The sequence below is a fragment of the Magnolia sinica genome, chromosome 7 (genome assembly GCF_029962835.1).
Source record: "Magnolia sinica isolate HGM2019 chromosome 7, MsV1, whole genome shotgun sequence".
Taxonomy (NCBI): domain Eukaryota; kingdom Viridiplantae; phylum Streptophyta; class Magnoliopsida; order Magnoliales; family Magnoliaceae; genus Magnolia; species Magnolia sinica.
In genome coordinates this window covers 8,879,314-8,901,456 of record NC_080579.1, presented here as the reverse complement: position 1 = coordinate 8,901,456, position 22,143 = coordinate 8,879,314, and the positions used below count along the sequence as shown (strand labels likewise).

At 41.2% G+C, this 22,143-nt stretch overlaps 2 protein-coding genes across 4 annotated transcripts; both read right to left on the bottom strand.

Moving 5' to 3' along the window:
• Positions 1 to 280: 280 nt before the first annotated feature.
• Positions 281 to 10,970, bottom strand: LOC131251004 (uncharacterized). Of its 3 annotated transcripts, none has more exons than XM_058251437.1 (6): positions 10,897 to 10,970; positions 8,242 to 8,292; positions 8,069 to 8,141; positions 6,388 to 6,428; positions 621 to 680; positions 281 to 476 (listed from the first exon to the last, which is right to left on the bottom strand). In XM_058251437.1, the coding sequence occupies exons 1-6, from the start codon at positions 10,960 to 10,962 to the stop codon at positions 417 to 419; spliced, it is 351 nt and encodes a 116-aa protein (XP_058107420.1). In that variant the 5' UTR covers positions 10,963 to 10,970; the 3' UTR covers positions 281 to 416. The 3 variants fall into 3 exon arrangements, with proteins under 3 accessions (XP_058107420.1, XP_058107422.1, XP_058107421.1); XM_058251439.1 differs by lacking the exon at positions 10,897 to 10,970 and adding an exon at positions 10,047 to 10,055; XM_058251438.1 differs by lacking the exon at positions 8,242 to 8,292.
• A 3,398-nt stretch (positions 10,971 to 14,368) lies between these two features.
• Positions 14,369 to 19,098, bottom strand: LOC131251003 (early nodulin-like protein 18). Its single transcript, XM_058251436.1, has 2 exons — positions 18,818 to 19,098; positions 14,369 to 15,244 (listed from the first exon to the last, which is right to left on the bottom strand). The coding sequence occupies exons 1-2, from the start codon at positions 19,020 to 19,022 to the stop codon at positions 14,748 to 14,750; spliced, it is 702 nt and encodes a 233-aa protein (XP_058107419.1). The 5' UTR covers positions 19,023 to 19,098; the 3' UTR covers positions 14,369 to 14,747.
• Positions 19,099 to 22,143: the final 3,045 nt, after the last annotated feature.

Genomic DNA, 22,143 nt, shown 5'->3' with positions numbered 1-22,143 from the left:
TGTTGCAATGTGAAATAACTCAAGCAGTTGTCAAAACGCATCAACACACCCATCCCTAAAATTTCTAAGAAAAAGCTCCTCTTTTTCTTTTTCAATTTTAACAAATTTATTTTCTGAATTTCATAGGATTAGATCACATGCATCGACAATACACTGCACATAATGGCTTTTTTGCGATGAGCTTTGCTAAGCACACATGCGTGACCAATACCACTCATGTACATGCCTAGTTGCACAAAAATATCTTCTACAATAGTTCTAGACTAACTGGCCTTGGAAAGAAGAAAAAACAGGTCCTGTAAATTCATTCTATAATGTGATCCCAAATTTCCTTAATAGAATCATTTGTAGATATCTTAAAACAACATGAGAATTCAACAAATCATACAAAGATTCCATGATTATATCTACTCCTTTCAATTTGTTGCTGAATTTATGAACCTTCGAGCAGCATCGGAACTTAGTTCTTCATACACCTATCGCATCGAATCACATAATCAGACACATTTCCAACACATGAATAAATGAAATGGAGAGAAACGGAAAAAAAGAAGAAGAAGAAGAAGAAGAAGAAGAAGAAAAAAAGGTCGCAGTTCTAAGAGAGGAGCTTATGCGCATACAAGTTTTGCATGGACCCTTTGAAATGCCTTGCAAAATCTGTCTGCATTGGCTGCACCCACCTGAAAATTAAAATAACGTCAACAGTCTTGCTTTCTGTTTTTCTTTTTTTGCCCCCCTCCAAATCTTCTTATTTCTCTTGATAGAATTTCTGGAAAGATTACATTTTTTAATTGATTCTTGGAAAGATTATGAAAGGAAAAAAAAAAGAAAGAAAGAAAAGAAAAGAAAAGGCTGTTACTCTGTTAGAAATTAACTGCAAAGTGAGTCAAAATAATAGGCTAGGCTAGGACATGCTTTCACCAACATTTTTTAAATGTTGCTGACTCATCCACCATACACGTGGCACACATGTGCGGACATCAAGACATTCCAAATAATGATACAAATAGATAAGTGGAGCATATCTAATGACACTAGTCAAACAATCCAATCCAATGAATTAATAGACGATTAAAAAGAAAACGGTCAAGGGTCTAAATGCGGCTGATATTAGATGGTAAAGAACATCCGATCAGCGTGATTTTTGTGCTATGTGCCATCCACAATGAGGCCTGCTATTTGGATGGTCTAGATGGATTGACATGCATGTATGCCACAAGGTGGAAAGTCACTGCCTTTCAAGAAAGGGTGTGTGTGTCTATATATATATATATAGTATAAGCAGGTACTCAATAACTGTAATGCTGGCTGTAATAGCCAGGCTCATGGCCATATTGTAACGGTTGAATTTTTTAAAAGGAAAAAAGCATATCAGCCTGTTACGTGACCATATCGGTCCATGACAGCCCTCTATTGGTCCGTTATGGGACATTCCTTCTTTCAAATCGGGCAATACGGCCCTGCATCACATAACGGGCACCACCATTACCGTTACATAATAGCCGTTATGATCATAAAGTAACCATTTTTTAATACCACTGTATATAACTCTAACATAACATTTCTGGTGATAGACCTTATGAGAGATGTACATGTGAGTTTGACTTATATAAAGCATATAATAGAAGTATTGGATGTAGGTTTTGATGCAGACAAAATGTACATAACTGAATGCATGTCTCAATGGGAGTCTAGTATCCTGTTTCAGATTGAGACTATAGAAGTTTTGAGTCCATGGGGATGCATATAGAGACAATTTGCAGGCGAATCTGCATAACTTCCAAATGAAGGCAGTGCAGTTGCTGCCATGGAAACTGTTAGACACTTGGTACCCTTCCTTTTTTTCCCAGCATCTTACTTGGTCAACTCATAGCAATAAGGGCTGCAACATGGGTTTGGGTCAACAGAACCTGGTTGACCAAAACTGATTCTGGTTGGGTTGGGTCGAGTTGTCAATATCCTCAGGTTGAGTTTCGGGTTGGAAAACAGCAACCCAGTTTGAATTCGGGTTGAGCAAACATGGGTAGGATTAGGTCAGGCTGGGAAAATCACATGTACTTGGCTCGGGTTGGGAAGGTTGGGTCCACTTGATGTCGGGTCAGGCTCAGGTTGACCCTCAACCTAGCCCAACCAAGGCATTCAATAACGGCAATGGTGGCCATAACAGCCACCATAATTTCCATTGCGATACAAGAGTCCTAACGGCCATTACAACCATATCTATATAGCATCCCCATAACGGACCGTTACGGCCCCATAACGCGTAATGGTTCCCACTGCCACTGTTACATAACAGCCACAACAACTGTTGCATAACCATTTTTTAATACCTTGGACCCAACCAACTAGAGTTGCACCCTAATGGCAACTATATGTTAGTGCTCAAATTTGGTTGATCCCATAACACCTCTAGTAAGTTGATGGGTACCTGCACTTTAATGGAAAAATGAATGACATTGGGGGCGCCGGTTATGGCTGAGGACCCTCCAATGCCTAAGTCAAATATATAAACCCAAAGTAGGTGTGGCTAGAATCAAGATCTTTGTGCGTTCCTTTCCCCTTAGGCAGGGTGATATATTTATGGATTTTCTAAGCAGCTTGCGTATCTGAGTATATCTGTGAGATGCGTTAAAGGGGGCCCGTATTGGAGTTGGAATCTACTCTCGAGTATATCTCCGATTATGCCTCGATTGGCGTGGTCTTCGGCTAAGATCTCGTTGGATAATCCTACTCATATATAACACAAGATTCTCTCCAAATATTTCCATCTCGAACTCGAGATCAGTATTCAAGGTTGACATCCGTGGTCGAGGTCTGTCGATAAACCTTATCACTGATCTTGGTTGACTGATTCAGTTTGGTCGCTGGGTTTCCTTACTCAGCTCAACTTCCTTATCACTTCAGTAGTTCAGGAAATCTGCTTTGATGTTTCTGTGTCACACGTCTCATACGTCAGGTCAGTTCAATTTTTCCCATAACAGCTGCCCCCATGCTTCCGAGTTTTATATTCGTGAGCTCGGGAAGTAAGAAGATTTGAACTAAAGTATGAGCGGGAGAATTTGAACTTCCATCTGTAGGTAGTCAACTTGATCCATCCGCCTTCCTTAATTTTATCGTTCAATGGTGAAGGCAGGAATTGAAAGGGACGACGCATGTTGCGGTGATCGAGGAAGATATTATGACAGTATCTCCATACGAGGGGTTGTATACAGAGTGGCAAGCGTCATTTCTCCTTCCGGGCGACTCACAAGCAGACACATGTCCCTACTTCATTAATGCGGACTCTAGGCGAACCTCGTATCGCCACGTGGTGGAGATTGTGCGCCAATGTGTCTCTTCATGGCCTCGTGAGCGGTGCTAGCATTAAAGGCTCTACCCCTAGTATACTTATAAATAGGGGTTTCCCTCTCATTTTTCACCCACCAGTTTCAGCGGAGTTCGAACTATGCCAACTTGTTCCTTTCTTCCTCTATCCTGGTCCTTTTCCGTTCACTGTGTGAATCGTCCGGATACTTAACCTTTTCTGGTATATGTTCTTATACACTTCATCTTCTTTTCCTGCTACTGTTTTCCCCTGTCGCCATGTCTTTCAAAGATTCTAGGGCGTTTCTATATCGAGAGCTTTCCATGGCGAATCCGCCCATGACAGTACGAATTCTAGATTAGTAGCGTTTTTGAGTGGGCCATCACCGGCAATCGCACCTTGCGATGATGAGGCCCTTCTGCCCCAGGCGAAGGCGGCCTCTTCGTCTTCTCATGGACTAACCCCATCGGCCAGTTTCTTTGATTCCCGGCTGCAGTCGGAGGATTTACATGCCCTTCGGTCGAAGTTCGGGATCCCTAATTCGGTGGGGTTGCGGCTACCCCGAGTTGGGGAACTTCCAGGTAGTCCTCCCGAGGGAGAGGTAGCCCTTTATCCCATGTTCTTTTCCGACAGCTTGCGACTGCCTTTCCATTCAGTGGTGAGAGAGGTGTTGCACCGCCTGAGGCTTACCCTAGGACAGCTTAACCCTAACATGTGGTGAGCTGCCTTTGGGTGCTATATTTTAAGGCACCAGTTCGGCCATTTCGAGCTCTCTATGGACGAGCTCTTGTACTCGTATCAGGCCAAGAGCGGCTTGGGCTCTCACAGCTGGTGTTATTTTTCTTCATGGGCAGGCAAGGACCAAGCCATTACACAAGTAACCCCTCCTCCAATAAAGGTTGGAAGAACAGGTGATTCTTCGCTATAGTAGAGTGGGAGGCCCCTGCAATAGAGTTAGGCAGGTTGCGGGCTCGAGTTCCCACTGAATTTATCACCCCAGGTCAGGTCCTGAGTTGTAGCTTTTGATTATTATAGTTTGTTTCCGATTTCTCCCTTTGTAATTTTTTATTTACCTGACCACTTCTTTTGAAACTCTCTCTCGGCGCTAGCCCGAGCTCTCTATGGCCCACCTATGCCAAGTAAGGATCACCCGGGAGTGTTCCGCAGCCGAGCGGGATTGGAAGAGGTTGATTACTCCGACCCTCTTGGAGCAAGTCAGCTTATCGGCGATTGGGTCGTCAGGTACGTTTGATTTCAATAGAATTTTGATGGTTATATGTATGTTCTATATTTTATGCGCTTTATTTTTATTTTTTTTTGTAGAAATGGTAGATCGCTCGTGCCCAAAGTGATTGAGGCTCCCCTCCACGGCGGAGTTGGAGCGGCTGAAGACTGTTGCAAAGAAGGCGGATCCTTCAGCACCTGCTCGGCGCACACCTGGGGTTGAGGCTGCGGAGATCGCAGCATAGAGGTCGACAACGGGGCACGCCCTTGATGTTCCTCCCTCGGCTGAGCAAGCGGAGGCAGCTGTTGTTGTAGGGGTAGCCATGGAGGCAGCGACTATGGTGCTCTAAGATGTTGCCCCAGATGGTGCTGCACGAGGCTCTTCTCCCTCACATGTGCCACCGAGGGAGGTCGTCGACTTGAAGTCGTATCTCATCCATGCTGAGGAAGAACGAGCAGAGGCTGTTGTAACTAGCGAGCTAGAGATTGCGGCCGGAAGTGCCTCCGAGCAATAGGCCTCTGAGGGGGCTGGGGCTACAGTCGTCGGGACGTTGGGAACAGCGGTCTATGCGCTTCTCCCGCAACATATGGCCACGTTGTCTCATTGGAGCCGTGGTCATGTGTTCGTTAAGAAGATCGGTGCGATGCTCTCCTTGCACCTCGAACCTATGCTACGCGAGGTAGCGTTGATGCAAATAACATACTATTGTGGGAAAAATCGAACTGACCTGACATATGAGATACATGGCTGAGACACATCAAAGCAGACTCCCTGAACTACCAAAGTAATAAAGAAGTTGAAGTGAGCAGGGAAACCCAATGACCAAACTGAATCAGTCAACCAAGCCCAATGATAAGGTTCATCGACAAACCTTGACCATGGATGCCGACCTCAACCTCAGGATGGAAATATTCGGAAAGAAACCCGCGTTGTATACAAGCAGGGTTACCCAGCGAGATCCTAGCCAAAAATCACGCAAATTAAGACATAATTGTTAATATACTCGAGAGTAGATTCCAAATCTAATAAGGGCCCCTCTAGCGCATCTCACGGATCTACTAAGATACACAAGCTGCCTAGAAAACCTATAAATACATCACTACGCCTAAGGGAAAAGGTACGCACAAAGATCTCGACTATAGAAATACCTACTTTGGGTTCATCTACCTGACTTAGGCATCGGAGGGTCCCTGGCCTTAACCGATGTCCCCGGTGTCATTCCTTTTTTCCATTAAAGTGCAAGTACCCATCAACTTATTAGAGGTGTTAAGTGATCAACTAGATTTGATCGATAACACATACTAACCCACATGTTATCCAAACTTTCTTTTTTCCTTCTCTTTACGCCACCTTATGAAAAATAACGAGGTGATTGACCTATAGGTTAACTAAAGATCTGGTCTATGATGGAGCAGATTGGTGGAACAAGATCCGTGGACCCCAATTAGTTGGGATAAGGTTTAGATGATGATGATGATGATGATTGACCAATTCCTCTGCCTCCTCATGCATCATGCAAATGTTGCAAACCAATGCCAATGGTCATGTAGATCACTGAGAATGAGGATTTTTTTGGACCAACCACCATCCAACAAAAAGCCCCCCATGGAATGTGTGTGTACCAAACCAGCCCCCAAGCAGAGGAGTCTTTGAGAATTCCTTTTGATATACACACCAGGATCTCCCCCACCATCTTTGGGAAGTGATCTCCAAGTCTCAGTGTAGACGGTGTCTAAAACATATTTTCCCAAAGCATACTGCATTCATAAATCAATTCCCAGAAAGTGGTCTGTTCTCAAATCAGAGATATGCCTAGAGCTTGGTCAATGGATGCTATAACAATAATCAACGAGCATACCTTTCTCTCTGCTGCCAACCTCAGCTTATTCCAAAATGGATCTGTTACAAGGCAAAAGTATACAATCAGTATTCAGTTCATTGGGATATTGACCTATCATGCCAATAAAGCCCAGTCACACTGTTTTGCCCTCTATGTTCAGCCAAACTTTTTTTTGAAGGGCTATGAATAATTTTCTTAAAAGGTTGCCCGGCAAATAGCCAGAGCAGAAAGAACAAAGAAACAAAAAGATTACAATGCCATGATAGAACGAGCTACATTGATTTCCACTTTAAGAATCGAGAAAGCCCATTCCTCTACATCCTTTTTAACTTTCCAACAAACTTGGGCATAAGATGATGACCTGTTATGTAAGCAACAGGAGTTGCGCTCAATCCATATGTTCCACAGAACAGCCAAAAGGGACAGCCTCCAAAGAATTGGGCTTTCTTTAGATAGGTGCACCCCATGCCTGGCAGCTAGCAAATGCGGAACAGATTATGGCATGACCCAATGAACGTTAAATGTGAAGAGGATGTTGGACCATAATGTCACAGCAATAGGACAGTGAATGAGAAGATGGTCGACTGTCTCTGCGTCATGCATACAAAGGCTGCAAACTTGGTTCAGCCATAATGTCACAGTGATATGCTCAGCCAACTTGGTTCCTGAAAGCTATTAATCATCAAAACTTCACCAAAGTGTTGTCCCCACCATGTGGCAGGTATTTTTGGTAGGGCCGGCAATGGGCAGTGCTGGCCCATCGGACCAGGATTGGGCTGAAATACTAGGCCTGAGGGCTCGACCTGGGCCTAATATTTAAGCCTGTTCATTAATCAGTCCGAGCTTAGGTCGCATCTAAGAGCCCATCAGGTCGGTCCAAACCTGGCCCAGCCCAGCCCACTTAGGTTTGAATGGCATTTTTGTTAATATCATGCATGATTGGGCGTGCCAAATGAACAGCCTTTTCCTTGCATAAAGGAGGGAAACTGGGCCTGGCAACCCGAGCCATGCATAATCATCACGACCCTGGGTTTTAATGTGCCAGCTGGGTTTGGATAGACCTCGGCCCAGGCCTGAGCCCAAGCTGTTGACAGCCTGAATTTTTGGTGGTCGGAACTGCTGATCTGGTGGCCCATCAAACAGATGGGTGTATGTGTTGGTAAAAAAAATCATGGCGGTTGGACAACTCTAACCACCCAAATGTTGTGAATTTGCTCATTGCATGTAGACGGTTGCTTATTTTCTTTGAGTTAACCATTTTCAGGAGACTGATAATATGGATGCCATAATCAGGTCACCCTGTTTTCTGGGATATGGCCCATCCACAGGGCAATCCACCAAATCAATGGCCCTGGTCAATGTGTACAAGTGATACATATGCAACAGAGACTCTTTGCTGAGCACTTCATGGAACTCCATGAAGCCATAGTAGTCCTCCAAAAAGAATCAATCTATGGACCCCTCACATCCAAAGGGTGAATTGATTCGACTCCTTTCACCCAAATATTTGCAGAACAATGATAAAACTCAGCTGAGTTGCAACCAAGTCCCAGTCAACTCAACTCCTTGAGGGCAAAGTCAAGTCAACTTGGGTGATTCCAAAGCTCGGACGGCAGGTATTGAAACCGACTTAAGCAATCAAATCTCATTATACAACTACTTGAAGCATCAGGTGCTGCATGCAAAAATGGCCTAATACCTTCTCTATCAATTCCTTGAGTTTCGCTTTCTTGCTTATCAGCCTCACCCCATGCATCTTGCCATTTTGTTAGCTGTAATGACAAGATTAAAAATTCAAGGTTTCAAGGTTAACATCCCTAGTCGGAACAATCAACAGAGAGAAAATTGGATAAAAAGAATCAATAACTCGACCTCATCCTTTGCTGAATTTGAATTTGATCGTCTTGATTGCTCTGAGCCAGCCTTAGATTTGAAAATTATGTGAACAGTAATTAGATACAATTGATGAACCTCATAGAACAAGCATTCTTAACATATCATCATCAAAGAAATAACTGAGGATTGACTGTTGGAGGGGTATTTGGGATTTTGGTTTTATTTCTCAAAATGCTGGTGCCTAATCTTTTGGGCCTATGCAATTTTCCCTTGATAAAGTTATATGCAATCTCCTCTACTTTCTGTGAAGCTCCTTTAGGAAATTATCATTCATGATTCATGTGAAACCCTCTCTTCCCTTGTTGCTGACTTCAGTGACCGGAATATTTTGTTCCCATAGTTGCAGTTGCATAAGGTTGGCTTGATTTGGATCATGGATTATTATTTTCTGGTACATTGATGAGGCTCAGAAGGCTATCCAGGTGATGAATCAGTGAAAGCTGGAAATTGAAGAGTTCTTTAGGTCTATGAACCGAAGGACGAATTTGGTCGAAAGAGAAGACCCAAAATAAGTTGTCTTATTTGGGCAGAAGCAGTTAAGGAAATCAGATTCCATGCCTTCACAATATTTTTTGAGGTTCCAAAGCTAATGGAGTTTCACAGGCCGATATGGCTGCGAAATTGGCGGCACAAGTTCATGCTTCTATTGCTGAAAGAAGATATAAGAATCTGTTGAAAAAACTGGTGGTTACAGTTAACTGCGGCTGTTCAAGTGTATGTGGTATCAAGGAGAGGTTAACTTCATCTCCTGTCGGCAAACTTAAAATCACTGTTTCTGTGCCATCCTATCTCCTTTTGGCAGGCGGGTGCTAGTTGCCGGTTTCATACGAGCACGATACATTTATGTGATGTTCCCAATAACCTATATCTACTTTCTGCTTATTTAAGAACTTCTTTTCTATCGTTCTTCTTCTTGTGTTTTTTTTTTTTTTTGGAATTTTTCATCTTCACTTTCATCATCATCTTAGCCTTTCTATTGAAAATCTGGGATCGGCTTTTAGATGGCATATGGGCAAATGCTTTACAATCGACAGCCCACTGGACATCACCCTTCCTCTTTTACTTGGAATTTGGTACCAACAATGGCAAAGAATCACATTGACAACATTTGCATGCCAACATGGCTTTGAAACCAAACCCCACCCAACCAATACATGCACACAAAAAAGGAGGGTCATGGAGGTGCAGTTGCCAGACATACCACCAAGCATAAGGCATACGTAGACACAAAAGGTCATGCTTGAGTAGCAAGCTGCATAAAATAGAAGGGATCCACCAATACATGACTACCAACATGGCCAGGCCCCACTCTACACCTTAGAACAACTACTACATTTTACCCACAAAGAGGAATTTGGTATTTTCATGATTACTTGGTACTGCCAATGTGTGTGTATGGCCTCCGACCTGCCCAGCATGGTTGCCCACCATGAAAGTTGGACGAACCAAAAAAAAAAAAGAAAAGGTTAGTCCAACCATCATGTAGGCAAACATGAATTTGGAGGTTTCTATGTAGTGGCCTGCCTAACGATTTTATAGGCCTAATTTTTGGGACATACATTTTTTTACTGGCTAGGACATCCCATCATCATGGTCAGGATCACATAATGCAAGGTTGGGATGGAATATACACAACAACAGGCCCCACCATAGAAAACAATGGACAACCATCCAAGAGAAAATCAATTTTGCCTTTAAAATTGATGCCAACACCCTCAAAGGGATAATCAATTTTGCCTTTTATTCCAAATTATCAACCAACAATTAACAACTGCAGCCACCATGGTTCTCTATATAATCTGAAACCGAGTCTTCTGAGTCAGTAGGCAATGAATGATTCACCAGATTGAAACTGAGATTGTAACAAATTGAGATGGTAATGAGTCGGGGCAAGTCATGCTGGTTTTGTTCTCTACGAAAGTTGAACTCAGTCATACTGGTTTTGTCTCTCTAGGAAAATTGCACTCCAAAACCGCCCTCACCACTTGCGTAGGACCCATCATCAAGATCACCCGTCTTGACAACCAAACCGATCGACTCGTTAGGCAGGCCACACCTGAAATGTCGAACTGGACCGCCAGTTGTCCATTAAATCCAACAGTGTGGCCCACCTGATGAGCAGACCAGCCTCATTTCTGTGCAAGGTGATCTTCATTTCAGGGCCTACCAATCGCATGGAATGGATGTCCTATGCAAGTGGCATGTTGGTGGGAAAGACAGACCGTACGTAATCAGTTCTCAAAAAAGAACCAATACCCAACTCCCATATTAATGGGCCCCACTAGATGAGCCGTCTGGATCGACGAAATCCGAGACCCACATCAAGAAACAACAAGATCGCCTAAACCCCAAATGCTTAAAACCCCAAAAAAATAAAAATAAAAAATAAAAATCTGCATCAGACTCACATCCAATAGACTTCATATAACCAAGAAAAGAAAAGATAGAAAGAAACTCCAACATCTAATATCTCAAATACCGAATCTACCACTATATAATGCAAAAATTACAGAAACCCAATTCAATTTAGGGAAGAAACCATTCGCTACTGACTAAAAGGTAAAATTGAATAAATCAAAGGGGTAATTACGTAAATTGGTTTGACTGATGAGAGACAGAGAGATAGATTACATGATAATCGCGAGATCGGACGACTGGGAACATATCGAGAAGCTGTTGGAATTGTTGCTCGTCCATCACTATTCTTCAAAAGCTTACTTGCAGTTGCAGACGACTTTATAAGACTCCAGACCCGCGTTTCTGCTTTAGTATACTCGGGTTTTGTATTTCTGACGAATGTGGCCATGGTTCGGTAATCCAGACCGTTGGTCTGTTGTTTCATATCGTAGATGAACGATGACCTGAAAATCTCCTGAATTGGAAGATCCTATAAAGATCATGACGCATTTCTCTTTTTAACGGTCTATCTGTAGGCCATAGAGCGGAAGCTTGAGAACGTCCTATCAGGACATTTTTTTAAGCCGTCCATCTAGGTCCACCTCAACGGACGGTTGATCCGAGGATTGCCGAACCATGCACGCTACTTACTCGTAAATGAAAACATGAGCAGCTTTGGAGGGACGCGGATTTCCCGGGAAAGCCTTTCCAGGAAGTTCCTGCGCTTGGAACTTAGATGGGCCCACCGTGATGTTTTTGAGAAATCCACCCCGTCCATCCATTTTTCAAGATCATTTTAGTGTGGTGGGAAAAAATTTATCAGGATCCAAGACTCAAGTGGGCCACACTAAAGGAAAAAGTTGGTAAGGAAATTCCTACTGTTGAAACCTCCCTGGAGTCGACAGTGATGTTTACATGCCATCCATACCGTTCATAACGTCATTGCTACTGGTATGAACTTTAAAAATATATATACTAGCCTGATTCAAAACTTCTGTGGCCCACAAATATTTCAACTGTGGACGTTTAATCCTCATGTTTTCGGCCCACTTGAGCAATGGATCCCGCTCAATTTCGGCCTAATTCCCTAAAATGAGCTCACAAAACGCATGGACGGTGTGGATTTCTCACAAAGATCGCGATGGGCCCTTCTAGGTTCCCAGCGCAGGAACTTCCTACAAGAGGCTTTAGCTGGAAATCCGCGTATGGTTTGGAGGCTTTTAGATCGTACAAGTGGGCCCATTAATCATAGCCGTTGATATAAATATCCACCCCAAGATGGCCTCTGCTTACATCTAAGGGTGTCATGGGCCGGGTAGCCCGCCTGACTCAGCCTTGGGCCGGGCTTAGACCTACTAGTTTGGTACATGGGCCGGAATTGGGCTTCACGTGCATGGTCCGACCGTCGGTAGGGCTCGGGCTCAAGTCATTTTAGCCCGACCAGACCCGATGTGTGTATGTGTGTGTAGGCCCCTCTTACATCTTAAATGTGGATGCCTGGTTTCATTTTCTAAAATGTCTATTTCTTTATTCATGTGGGGCCCATTGATCATTGGTTTCATTCTCTAAAATGTCTATGTTTTTATGCACGTGGGGCCCACTTGATCATCAGATTGATTAACAACATTTAAGCGGGAAATATAGATTTTATCAATTTTCTAATCAGCCCGACCGCACCAATTTCTTTCGCCGCTTGGGCAAGTGCATGCTGGCTTGGGCTGGGTTCAGGCCCATTACACCCCTAATTACTCTTCCTGGGCCATTAGAAGGATGGTCTGGATTTTGTGACACACTGCCATGTGCAACTGATGGAATGCCTGAAAACCCTACTCGAGTTGATGTTCAACCAGGTCGAGTTGACTCGAAGACTCGGCCCAACTCAACTCTATATTTAATTATTGTGAATTGAAAATGTATAGGGAATGTTAATCGATTTTAAAATAGTTTAATTTGAAATTAGTATAAAATATAAGCTAACAACACCACACACGCCTCGTTGGTTAAGTGCGTCACTTCCCTTCGTCGATGTCAAGGGTTCAGATTCCACTTTCACATTATTTATTTCTTCAACTTCCTCATGCGCACGAATGTAGATGTCTGGTCGAGCCAATTTCATTGACTAAATCATTGAGTAGACTCAACGAGTCTCTACATGTCTAGGCCAAGTCACTCTTAGTAAGGAGTTAACCATGAGGCTGTTCTGCCATTCTACTCAATCAAAAGAAAGACCATATCTTCAATTAAACCATATGTCATTGAATCTTTTTTAGGATATGTTATCACGGGATTATTCCCTTTCTCCTTCGGGATATTCAACTTGAACTAACTCATTCTTAATTGAATTGTGCAAACCATGTGGGTGGAATTTTGATAAGATCCACCTCGTTCATCAAATACACTGCCTCATATTAACTATTGAACCTTAAGAACTATGATAATCTAAAACTCAAGCCACAACATAAGAAATAATTGAAATGTAACACTTACAATTTATTTTTTGTAGGGCCCACCATAGTCTTTATATGCCATCCAATCTATTCATCTGATGTGCCTCATTATTGTGAAAGAATTACCCAAAAAGTACACTATTTCAAACTTAGGTGCACCATACCACATGAATTTAGAATTTTTAAGTAAAAAAATTTTACGTGGTCCACCCAAGTGTTGAATGAGCCTGATTTTTAGGATCAAAGCCAAACAAAGGTAGTGTGCATGATGGATGGCATAGATTTGGTTAATGTTTGGTCATTTCCCAACATCAAAGAAAATAACCATGGTAGGTACTAATGTGAGGAATGCGTTCATTTCCCTTCTAATCAAAGTAGTTCCTAGTCTCCATTTTCCTCATGGTAGAACCTCTATGTTTACCTTCCCTCATATTATTACGTATTGGTGTTACCCATGTGAATTCATTTTAAATTCTATCATTTTCTTCTTCTGTCATTCATCCATCTCAATATCTAGCTCCACTCAGCATATAACACATGTTTTTCTTAATCGCCCAACATTATATTCCATAAAAGCTTTATTAATCTTCTAGTATAAAATTTTCCATTCAATTTGATTGGTGTGCGAAAATCACATAAAACTTCATGGGCACATTTCCTCGTCAATGATATAATTGTTCATGCAACATTCCCTCCACTTTTACTATCCATGAACCCAAGATATTCAAAATGATCCATTTAAGACTATCCATGAACCCAAGATATTCAAAATGATCCATTTAAGTTTCATTTAGAAACTTAAAGTTTCATCTAGAAACTTAATCATGATGTGTTGTAAAGGCCATTACGTAAAGATAATAGTGGTCGTAATAGCCATTATTTTAAAAAAAGACCTATAACCACCATTGACTGCCCATTACACTCCCTGTAAAGCACGTAACAGCTCCATAATGATTTATTACAACGCAAAAAGTTTTTTGAAAAATAAATTCAACATTGCAGCTTGTGGGGCAGATACACATTTATTTATTTTTTACATTTTTTCTTTATATATATATATATATATATATATATAAAAGAGCATAACGACCATTATAATTCATATCATGAAGGTAACAATGGTGGTCATGCTAGTCAGCAATCGTAACTAATCCCTCATTTACATTTCAGTTGTTACTAAAATTGCATTCGATGCACCAATAGATTTATAATTCGAATTTCCCAGGACATGTATCACGTGTGGTGGAGACATTATAACCTTAGCAAGCATTGCAAGTAATATTTGATTATTCGAACTATAAGAAAAAATACATATCTCTATCATTCCCAAAAATATTACAAACCAATAACCCAATTCAATCTCTTCATCACAATAACACATAAAAAAAACTTACCCTAAATTAAGATACAATATTCCCACTTTATAAAATGAGAAAATCTCACACGCAACTAGCGTCGCACTAGTAGAGCGTGGGGCCTACCCTGGCCTGTTTGGCATCCCACCTGTCCATAGATGGTGGGCACGACCCCTTTGGATGAGTTGGATGCCATGGTGAGCCCCACAAACAACTAGTTGCACAAACTTCTCATCTACAACTAGTTGCATGTGAGATGAGATCTCCAATGAAATATTCCAAATCACCAAAATACACCCAAACACACCCCCAACATCACCCCAATTGCATTCAAAATCCCACCCCTTGACCTCAAAAACCTTGATAATGAAACAGACCCTGATGTCCCCTTAACACCCCCACCACCATCCACGGGGTTATTAAAATTTGATGGGATTACAGTGTCGGGCACGGAATCATCGTCGGCTGCTTGGCCTGTGGGGCCCTGCGATTCCGTCGAAGGGCTCTTGAGACTGTTTGGCAGTCCCTGCCCATGTGTCACATTTATCTTGAAATGCTGCCCATGCTTGCATTGCTCGCCGTCGTAGTTGCTTGAGAAAAAATACACCATTCCTTCTTTAAGTAGTGGGACTTCCACAGTCACAGGTTGAGCTGAGAATGTGGGCTCCCCGGCGGACCAATCGATCGTGTCATCCTCTTCGGAATTGTCGTAGTCGCACCGCCGGTAGGTTGTGACATTGTATGTTTGGATGACTGAATGGTTTTTATCCGTATTAAAAACTGCATAGGAACAAGGATTGCATAAAAATGAGTGTTCTTCACATGAATAATAAAAATGATTTGCAATCATTTTTCAAATATCATCCAAATGGATTTTATTTTATTTTTGCTAGCATTGCCACTGGGTATTTATTGCTCTCCCCCAACGTCACCATATGGTGATCTAGACCGTTCATCTAGTAGGCCCCACTATGGCTGCATCAATCAGGGACATTCACTCTCGACAAAGTGTGTTCAAATGTAGAGCATTATTTCTAACTGCCTCTTGAATGTATGGTAAAGATATCTAATAAGCGGGATTTTTGCCACGTGTCCCATCCATGGTGGGACCTACTGCATGAACGATCTGGATTACGTAGCGTGGGGATTACGTAGCGTGGCACAGTAGGCAAGCGAAGAGGGTGAACAATGCTATAATCCCTTCTTTAATAATAAGCTATTCCTTTTGTGATATATATTATAAAATACAACTTGGTTCATAAGGGTGTGTTTGGTTGTACCAGATTTTGTGAAATATCATGAAATTTTGTACGAAATTAGGTTGATTTATCATGAGAAAAAATTATGATATTTGGTGCAACCAAACGCACCCTAAATCATTTCAGAGTCCAATCCATGATGGTGGGCCATACCCCAACATCTAGGGCCCATTGAATGACCCTATTTGTCTTAAGAGCAGATGCATTTTGTGGAGAAAACTATGTAGGGTACTATTGAAACGCCTAGGATCATGAGATCTAAAAACTTTTAACCATCACCCATCAGTTAGACGGTCTAGATCGATTGGCATGTGGATCGATTAGATGGTGAAGATTGACTAAACATTAAAGTTTCAATGTATATATTTTACTAACAGGATAATTACACAAAATTCAAATCATGTCTTGAGAAATTTTCCCGACGAGGAATGATCACATACACCCTGTCCTCACTGGAACATGTGCCAATGTGTCATATGCATTAGTGATCTTAGCCTTTCAATAAGATGGGCCCCACCATGAAGATTAACTAACACAATAATCAGGCTGGTCCACTCATAGGGTGATCCTTACAGGCCTGGACCCGACTTTTTAATGGTTTGGATTTGGACCATCTAGAAAACAGGACCCAGCTATGACTCGGGCCGAACTCATCTAAAACAACACCTTAAAATCACTTCCATGGTAGTTGCATTTTTAAGAAGTCTATAATAAATAGGAAAATTAAAGATTAGACCAACCTAACCTGGACATGATCTAAACTCGAACCGTAGATGAGATGGGTCTGGATTCTCTAAATCTAGACCCAACTTAGACCTGACCCAAACCCAATTTTTTTGAACCTGGACATGACTCAAACCTGACCCATATATAAATGAATGAAGCTGAAGGCTGCAATTTAGAATTGAATAGTAAACAGGTTGGGTCCAGAACTCGGTGGTTTTAAGACCCATGTGACTTGTCTGAGTTGACTTGAACTCAGTTAGACCTGAGCCGGTTCAACGCCATGAGTCACCTAGACAATTCACCCTGACTCGGGTGAATCCTGACTCGACTTAAGACCGAATGAGTTGGTCCAGCTCGCCGTCCTTCAACCATGCTTCTCAACAACTCAACCAGACCCCACCCATTTGCACCCTCACATGCACCTTGGCATGCAGCACATGTGCCAACCTGTCAAGTGTATGGGGCATCCGAATCGCAAATAAGGTGGCCCCACAACAAAAATGACAGTATGCAAAAATCAGGCCAGCCTATTGATCCAGCAAGGAAATCAGTACTCCAAAAGTGGACAGTTGGCAAGTTCCTTTATGAGGTGTTGTTATTTTTCCACACAAGGGTGGCCCACCTGATGAATGGGCAAGCCTGATTCTTTTCAAATGAACATCTTTAAAGTAGGGACACCTTATGCAGTGCTGAGATGCTCCCCCACAGCACATAACATGCTTGCACTGTAGACCAAGCAAACCTCTTAAATAATTCATCTAGAGATTCCATACACACACATACATACATACATAAATACATATGCACATACATACATATATGCACTAATTCAATTCCACAAGTTGAAAATGGTGTGTGCCCAAAATCAATCAAAATGGGTGCCCAAACTAAATAACTACAAAACCCGAAAAACAGAGAGAGAGAGAGAGAGAGCATACAGCTTGCTTGGTTTCATACAACCTTAATTAATTCTGCACTACTTCAATTCAAGAAATTGAAAGTGGGTATGCTCAAAATCAATCAGAGTGGGTCTTAATATTAATTCCCATGCTAAATTACTATAAAAGCTGGAAAAAAATCTACCAAAATAAAAAGATGATAGCCATAGGATTTGGAAAGAGAGAGGGTGGACAGCTAGTCACCCACCCACCTTGATTGATTTGCATACACCCCATTTTGCCTACAGCTTCATTTATTTTTGCACTTTTTCAATTCCACAAATTTAAAATGGGTGTACTCAAATTCAATCAGGGCTGTAAATATTTATTCCTACAATACTTTAGAGGGAAAAAAAAACAGAACAAAGAAATCACAGCCATAGAATTTGGAGAGACAGAGAGAGATAGAGCACCCACCCAACACACTCTTATTTATTTTTGCACTATTTCAATTACCAAATTGAAAATGGATACTCAAAATCAATCTGGTTGTAAATATCAATTCCCATACTAAATAACTATAGAAGCTGAAAATTAAAGAAAAATAAATAAATAAAAATATCATGGCCATAGAATTTGGAGATAAGGAATGTGTGAACCCACTCAAATTGATTTGCGCACACCCCATTTTGCATATACCCTTGTAGATTTTTGCATAATTACAATTCCCCAAATTGAAAATGGCTGTACTGAAACCAATCAGGTTGTAAACATCAATTCCAATACTCAACTACTATACAAGCTTTAAAAAAATAACTACCAACACAAAAAAAATAAAAAATAAATAAAAATAAAAATAAAAATCATGGCCATAGAATTTGGAGAGAGAGAGAGAGAGAGAGAGAGAGAGAGAGAGAGAACACTCTGATTGATTTGCATACACCCTCGTATTGAAAATGGGTGCACTCAAAATCAATCTGGGTGTAAATATCAATTCCCACACTAAATTTCTAGATAAACTTAAAAAAAAAAAAAATTACCCACGTGAAAGATCACAGCCATTGAGAGAGAGAGAGAGAGAGAGAGAGAGAGAGAGAGAGAGAGAGAGAGAGAGAGAGAGAGAGAGAGAGAGTACACCCACAATTACACCCAGATCCACAGCTCAACTGGCAGACAGAGTGGAGATACCTCGTTTCAACACTTGAGGTCTTGGTATCGATCCCTAGTGGGAGTGGCTAACATGGGGTGTGTGTACTAACATGGGTGTGTACTAACAATCTAACAAAAAAAAAGAGTACACCCACAATTCTGCATCCATCTTCATTTTTTTGTTTAATTCCAAAAGAAAGGAAATGGGTGCACCCAAAATCAATCATGGAGAGTGTAAATTATCAATTTCCAAGTAACCACCCACCAACATACCAAAAGATCACAGCCACAGAATTTTTATAAAAAATAGAAAAAACCATTTTCTAGAATTGGGTGCTTACTGAGGAAATCTCCCAAGCTGAAGTTCTTGCCAGAGACCCATTTCTTGTAATTGATTTTGGGTTCTTTGAGATTATCAAACCAACCCAAGGAGTCCCCAACAGTGTAGTTTTGGTAGGCCGCAGCACCACCAGAAAAACAGCATAAAATAACAAGGCATGAACAGAGGGAGAGGAATACAACGCCTGTGCAGGTCCTGTGCTCCATCTTTTCTGGGAATTTGGGAAACTCTGTGAAGGAGAATGGGAGTTTGTGTTCTTTTGCAGAAAAAGATCGGACGAAGGGTGGATGCTACCACCATGTCATGCTTCACAAATAACCCTCTTTTCTATCAATATTACGAAAATGGTCTTCTCTTTTTTAGTTTTTGTTTTTCTTTTTTCGTTTGGTGCTTTGGAAAGACCAAATTACCCTTATGACGGGTCGGCGGCTTGTGTTGTGCTGTACACAAACCGAGTTAGCTCGGTTAGCTCGTTCAACTCGACTCGAAAAAGCTTGATTCCACTTGGTTCGAAACTGAGTTCGATATTTTGAGTCAAAATTTTTTGAGCCAAGCCCAACTCGAATCATACTCAGATTGAACCAGCTCAGTGACTCAGTTATTTTGATATTGATGTTGCTAAACAAGTATTCATAAAATGACTTATCCAAGCGTCAGCTGATGGCAACGAAAGCATGGATATAAGACAAATACCATTGCATCTTTACCTTTACGTTGCCTACTGAGTTTTTGATGAAATAGCTGTAAACCAATGTTACTATTTTACATTTCATGAGAAATTGAAAGTGCATTATATGTGTTTGAGAAAATGCCGCAGAGGCTCGATCTTGGCTCGAACTCACCTCAAACTGAGTCGAGCTGCTGACCGAATTGAGCCGAGTTGGCCAGTCAAGCTTGAGGACCGAGTTGAGCCGAGTTCGAGCTGGGGTCAGCTAGTGGCCGACCTAAGTCGACTTAAGCTGTACACATCTAGTCGGTGCCTAGTCCGGGTCTAGGTCTATGTCAGCTAGAGCCCAACCCATTTGGACATTCAAGCAGCACCCTGACTGTGGGGCCCACCTCAATGTATGCATTGTATATCTACGCCCTTCATCTATTTTTCCAACTCATTTCATGTTATGAACCCTGTGATAAAGCAAAGTCAAACCACAACACAAGAAATGAAGGTTATTGATTGCCCATCATTAAAAACTTTCTAATGCCCACCATAATATTTATTTGCCATCCAACCTTTTGTTAAGGTCACACAGATCTAAATGAAGGGAAAATATAAGATCAACTTAATAACAACCATTCACTGCTTCACTTGACACTTGTATCTGCTTTATTTTTGGGCTCATCCTTGTAATGAGGAAGCCGACTGCGTGGTGAGCCACACACCACAGACCTTGATGGTGTGTTTACATCACTTAGTTCTGCAGGCCCCACCATGATGTGCATGTTATATCCACACTGTCAATCAATTTGGTGAGATCATTAGCATAAGCCCAAAACTAAGGCAGAGCCAAAACTTAAGTAGACCACACCATAGAACTCAGTGGGACAATGATGCTCGTCACTCAAACCTTTCCAGGGCCCGCCATGATAGTTATTGCCCATCGATCCAACCTGTTCATAATTTCACAAAAACCAAGATAAAGGTAAAAAACAAATATTAGATTATCCAAAACTTGTGGCACCCAAGAAGTTTTCAATGGTAGCCATCATTGTCCCCAATATTTTACGTAGTGTCATCCACGTGAGCTTTGTCAACCCCCAGGTCTCAGTTACGTGGGATAGGGCTCAGAGATGACAAACTACTTTTGTTTTCATTTAAGCTTCTTTTAATTCATTCATAATAAGAATGTATATGTGCCACTTCCTACATCATATGGTGATACTCTGATAAAGAGTGATGGATAAGGAGCGGGTACTTAAAAATTATCCATGTTACCATAGAATGATAAACTCAAATCAAACCATTAAATCATGGAACCCATTTTAGACAATCATCATCCCAAATTTAGATCAATTGACAAAAGTTTAAGCTTTGATTAATAGGCTTCTGGTTCACATATTTTTATTTTTATTTTTATTTTCATTTTGACCCTCCACAAAACATTCAGCAACCGACCACTAAGGAAAATAAGCTAGTGCAAGCAATTAGGGTAATCCCAGGCCATGTGCAATCTGTTCACAAGTTCCATGCTAACAAAAATCATACTCACACTTAAAAATATTTTTGGTTGATGTTATCTTTGACAATACACATTCCGTTATTAATGTGATAACATGGATCCTTACGCATAACTTTTGGGGAGCGAAACTTCGCATGCCACAAGGCCACGATTGGCGAGCTAATTAATGTGGTAGTGAGCCCAACATATATATAAAGACCCACCAAGGGAAAGAATCCTATCACGGATCTAATTATGATTCACACAGTAAGGTCGTTTCTCACAGTCCTTCTAAAATGATAAATATTTCCAGAAACATTCAAAGGTTTACAACGATCACGAAAATTCCAAATATCCAAAGATCATATCGAAATACAAGTAAATTCGAATGCACTTTGGACCCAAATCGGGAGAGGATGCACACTAAGTGGATTGGGTCCATGTCCGTACATCAATCGGAATTAAGGGAGTTGGAGAGCTTGATGGTGGATCCAACCCCTCTTGGATCATGTTAGAGGGAGTAAGAGTTCAAGGTCATGCGGGATGTGGTTTAATTGGGTCATTTAGATGCATGAATGACCATAATTGATTTGAGGTTCGGAATTACTGATAGAGGTTCCCCTAATTCGATCACAAACTACATGCAACATCATTTAAGAGACCATTTACGTGGTGATTCAAAAACCCAGTTCCAGATCTACATGGGTCATTCTATTCGGAATGCATGCCGTCAAAAGTAAAGGATCCAAGATCAGTAAGATAACCTAGCGAGGGTTTAGCTACCTTGACTACCTATAAAAGGATCATACGATGAAGAGCTCGAGGCTCATGCCAAATATAGATATATCTTTTTTATATTTATTTTTATTTTTATCTTAACATAACATAGCTTAGTCCTAGCGTAGATTATTACTATCCAACGCCACCACTACAGTATTGTAGAATTAGATTAAATATCCATAACCCTAAGTTGCTAGATTCCGATGAACTAAGTTCTTACTCGGACGATCATATCTTTATAGTGACATTCTACTTACCATTCATCTCGATCATTTGTTCTTATAGACAAATAATGTATCTATCTCTTGTTTTACTTATTTCTATAATTTAATTTAATACTCTATAATTGTAATGAGCTTTACTTAAATATCAATAAATTTGACATGGTTTT